Source organism: Bidens hawaiensis, unplaced genomic scaffold (assembly GCF_021521415.1).
Source record: "Bidens hawaiensis isolate Kalapana, Puna unplaced genomic scaffold, B.hawaiensis_p1.1 tig00003902_1, whole genome shotgun sequence".
In the NCBI taxonomy this organism is placed as follows: Eukaryota; Viridiplantae; Streptophyta; class Magnoliopsida; order Asterales; family Asteraceae; genus Bidens; species Bidens hawaiensis.
Window position 1 is genome coordinate 286,298 of NW_027491226.1, and position 4,878 is coordinate 291,175.

At 36.0% G+C, this 4,878-nt stretch overlaps 1 protein-coding gene across 1 annotated transcript; it reads left to right on the top strand.

Annotated features, from left to right (window-relative positions):
* Positions 1 to 373: 373 nt before the first annotated feature.
* Positions 374 to 1,060, top strand: LOC143624635 (uncharacterized). Its single transcript, XM_077095214.1, has one exon. The coding sequence runs from the start codon at positions 374 to 376 to the stop codon at positions 1,058 to 1,060; it is 687 nt and encodes a 228-aa protein (XP_076951329.1).
* Positions 1,061 to 4,878: the final 3,818 nt, after the last annotated feature.

Sequence of the window (4,878 nt, forward strand, 5' to 3'; positions counted from 1 at the left end):
TCGTCTAATTGATGTATTAAACTGTATACATAACTTATGAAGCGAGTTCCCGTCATACATCCAAATGGAGAAAACAACTTATTTGCATAATTTCACCCATTGGTTTAGCATTACTCATAGTAGTGTATATTTAAAATTTTTAAATAAAATATTTTTAATCGGTCTGTGAAAATTAACATGACAAGTATAAAAACTATTGCCATTTCAGGAAAATACATTCACAGATTTAACCCGTCCTTAGAAAGAAAGCAACAGAATTAACAAAAATAAGATATTCTAGTAATTGTACATATATGCAATGGTGTATATATTTGCGTACATGATTCATATAGTTTATGCACCTTGAGCCATAGCTTCCCAATATTCCTTTTCCATGTGTACTCTCCTAGTTATTTTCTCAGTATCTATCCATGGAATCTCCGCCGTGAACTACGACATAGTTGTCGCAGCTCCACAACATCCCGGCAGCATCAAATTTCAGAAAGTTATAGGCGGGATTCCATTCACCAAACAATTAATGGGTCAGATCAACAACTACCTATGGTCCACCATCCTTAAACAAAACACCCCCGCGGACAGAAAGCCCGTAGATGTCGTGAAAGTTGCCCTCAGTGATTTTAAAGGAGGTGAAGCAGTCACTGTCGGTACTCTGATTAATGTGAGCCTTGTTTATTTAAACGATTACAATGGGCCACTTGACTTGAAAAAGGAATTCATGTCCCTTTTGCACCATGAAATGACCCACTGTTTCCAATGGAATGGGGCTAATACGGCCCCTGTAACCGTCGTTGAAGGGATCGCAGACTATACCATCTTAAAAGCAAATCTCTACCCGCCGGGATTCATGCCGCGTGGCGCGGGAGATAGATGGGACAAGGGGTATGATTACACAGCTCCTTTTTTCGAATATTGTGACACTTTGGTTCCAGACTTTGTGGCAAAGCTTAACAATATGATGAGGACACATTACGACGTCTCGTTTATTAAAACTATAACAGGAAAGCCCGTGGAGCAACTGTGGATGGACTACAAGGCTAAATATCCAGGAGTGAATAAGTGAAGACTGTGGAAGGCTAATTATAAATAATATCATGCATGTGCTTGCATGGTGAAAATAAATGAATTTGCTAATATTATTGTAAACATGGTTTTAAATCATATAATCCCGTATTAAGTGTTTAAGTAGTTAACAAAGTAAGCACGTTTTGGTTACATGTCAAGGCTATTAACTTCATGTTGGATTTATGAACCGGTTCGGTGAAGTCAACGTGGCTGACCAAGTTACGAGCTGTAAGAGTTACACCTTGGGCAACGAATAATAAACCCGCTTAACTTGCTTAACCGGTAACGACGAACATTGAACGAAACAGATTATGTTTATATAATTATCTGGTATAATTATGTACATACTCTAAAGACGGTTTTTATTATTTGTACTAGATATAAATAATAAATACTTATATATTTGTTTACTAAATAAATAAACTGGTCTGGGCTTTAAACGAGAGTTGGACCAAGTTGGACTTTAGGGCTTCTTTAGGATTTAATAATAATGAGATTATTATAAAACCTAAAGAAAAACATTCTTAAAGTGACGAACGGTGTCGGCCACAAAAGTTGGAAATCATATAACAAAGATTTCAAGAAACTTGTGCAGGTCTCCAACAACTTGTCCTCGATCTCTCGATATTAGATGTTGCCACAAAATCCAGCGATCTAGGCTGTCGATTGAAGCCACCATAGACCACCAGCCACCGGCGCCAGTCAAACCGACCGCCGCCTTTCGCAGCCGCTGTTCGCGCCTGCCACACGCAAACTGTTACACCCGTTTGTGTTCGGTTCATCACCTAGCATCGTTACGTTGTACCTCGGTGTCTCAACCGGTTATTCATTAACCGAGGTATATATTTATCTCATCGGTAGTTAATAATATAGTGTATATTATTACCGTGCTCGTATGGTTTTGTAACCGGATCCTGTCGGGCTTAGTTTCGTTGCTGATTACTCGTCTACTTTTCGCTGTGCATTTATTAATTAATAGGATTAATTATTATTTTTCACATTTATTGAACCGAGTTTAATAAATAAAATTTTGACTGATCACCACTAAAACCCAACAGTGGTATCAGAGCCTTGGTTACAACGTACGAGTCGGTACCGGTGTTTTTACCGGAATTAGAGCACAAACTTTAACTAGTTTTAAAGTTTCTGGTCTAATTAATTTTAGGGCAACTTTATATTTTGGTCAAAATTTTGTTTTGTTTTATTTGACCAAAAGTCTGCCCGAATTTTGATTGTTTTTTTTTTTTTTTTTTTGCAATATGTAAATCTGGCCCGACCGTGTTTATGGTTGTTTGTGATGTTTTGGTTTTGGTTTTTGGTTTTGGCCATATGGATGGTTTAAAGTTGTAATAGTTAGGGTTTTTCCTTTATTGTATTTATTTTTGTAATATTGTATTTCATTTATAAATATTGTAATAAACGAAGACCCGAAGACAAAGGCCATGGAATCTAAACGAGAATCACGAAGTCAGTGGGAGTTGCTCAAGCCGACGACTGGATGCACTCAAGTCCATCCTTGTGGTTGTTTGTATGTTATGACCCCGTGATAGTAGGCTCTAGCAAGATCGAACAATTATTGACCATATAGATTTACATATTTATTTATTGCTTTTGTGGTTGCTTATTTTATAATTGTTATATAATAACCAACCTCACACTAATATATATATTTTTAAAAGGTGTTTAAAATATTAAAAAACAATCATAATAAAACAAGTTTTTAAAAGGGTTTTACAACCTGTCAAATTTTGTCTTTAAAACAAAGTTTGATTTAAAACAAATTATAACCAATTATGTTTTGCAACATTAAACTAAATTTGATATTGCAAAACTAATAACTTAATAGGTAACTATTAACATAAATTTGGTTATTTATATCACGACAAACTTAGTTTTAATAGGTTATATAAAACTAAGTGTTCTGAGAGATGAAATGGTTCATCAAGTTGTCCCGATTAATATAGTAAAACTGGAATTTTACTCTATTCGGTAATATTTAAAATTAATCCAGATTTTAAAATCAATGGTCTATGCCATTCTATTATAAGCCACACTTGAGGCATATTGCGAAACTTCAAGTGTTTGGAGTTACAGTACCGCACTTGATTTCAAGCCTATCCCTTCAAGGTGAAAGGGTTTCGTTGACACATCCGACCATTTCAAAAGTGACTATACTAAGGCGACTATTACTTTACTCTCTTGTTACGTGCTATAGCTTTCTGGAGACTAAGGTGGGCATAGATGAGGCTAAACGCATCTACTTAGACAAGTGTTGTCTTAATAGGCCTCATAACCGATAGTTGTACTTTATTCACAATTGGCAATCATTGTTTGTCTGCTTAACCACTTACTAATGTTGAGTGCTACAGCTGCCATTAGTAACTGGAAGCCAGATTCTCGAGTTCCTATTTTATTAATGTTATTGGGTTATTGATAATAGGATTAAAACATCAAAGATACTAATTAAAATTATTTTTGTTTATTTAACAGATGTCAACTTATAATAACTCCTCATTCACCCTCAAGGCTATTCTTGAGAAAGAAAAGCTGAATGGCACCAATTTTCTTGAATGACACCGCAATTTGGGACTTGTTCTCAAGATGGCAAAGAAGCACTATGTTCTCGATGGACCTATTGTAACACCCCGACCAAAGGCGGATTATACATCGGGGCGCCACATATTGTTTCATTACTCGTGACACTATTTGGGTGTCAATATTTAATAAATACATTCATTCGCGCACGCGCAAAGTAAACACAAGATAACATAAAGCAACATAATTCATTATATTATAAGGCAAAATATTCGAACAACAATAACTTGTCTTGATACATTTTAATCTAGGTCCAAAAGTAAAAACGTCCTACGTGTCCACAAGCTCCAAATGTAGCTACAGCAAACCTGAACATGTGTTAAAATAAAACGTCAAACACTTGCGTGTTGGTGAGAAATCAAGTTTAATACAATACATAGATAACAATAAATCTGCGCGCAACACGTGTATGTCTGGTGTTTAACAAGGGTGCAATCAGATTGTGATCAAGCCTAAATAGATCATAGCTCATAGTTCATAGTTCAATCCGTGCTCCCAAATGAGCACAAAAACGAGAAAACATCTGTGCAAGTGTAAACAAAGAAAACCGTAAACGATAGGTCTCCCGTGTTCATCTAATGGATCCATGAAAACTTCGGAATAGGCCGAACAAAGCGGTTAATGATACACACATACAAATAAACAGCCAAGTAAACGTCCTCAACACATGGGATACTGCGCGACTAAAGTTCATAAACAAGTTTAAGACTCTAAGTTTGTATGAACACATGAACATCCCAAAACATTAAAAGCAAAAAGGGATTAGGTACGAGATTACTCACTTGATAAACGGTGCGGTGTAAGATAAAGCAAGAACCAACTTTAAACAAGCACAAGTTAACCTATAATTAAAGATTATTGTTTTAATGATTTGATTTAAGTCTTGATTATAAGTTAGCATAATTAATAAGTAAATTATTATATATAATATATATTACCGGAAAAGCAGGGCAGAACAGGGAGGAAGACGGAGGCAGAGAGGGAGGCGGCAGAGAGGTCAAGGAGGAGGTTAAAATAAGTGTTTGTGTGTGAAGTGTTAGGAAAATAACATCATTATTTATAGGGAAACCCTAGGGAACACAATCCCTAGAAAAGGGGAAAAGATCTCAAAAAGCAAAAGATTCCAAAAGCAAAAGATATGGCAGCTGCAGGAAAAGAGAAAAAGCAAAAAGGGAAGACTGACAGGGAACAGTAAACAGGCATGGGAGGTGTCAGAAAAGG

Bases quoted from the DNA above. Each gene is read 5' to 3' on its own strand.
- LOC143624635 (XM_077095214.1), top strand. From the start codon at position 374: ATGTGTACTCTCCTAGTTATTTTCTCAGTATCTATCCATGGAATCTCC.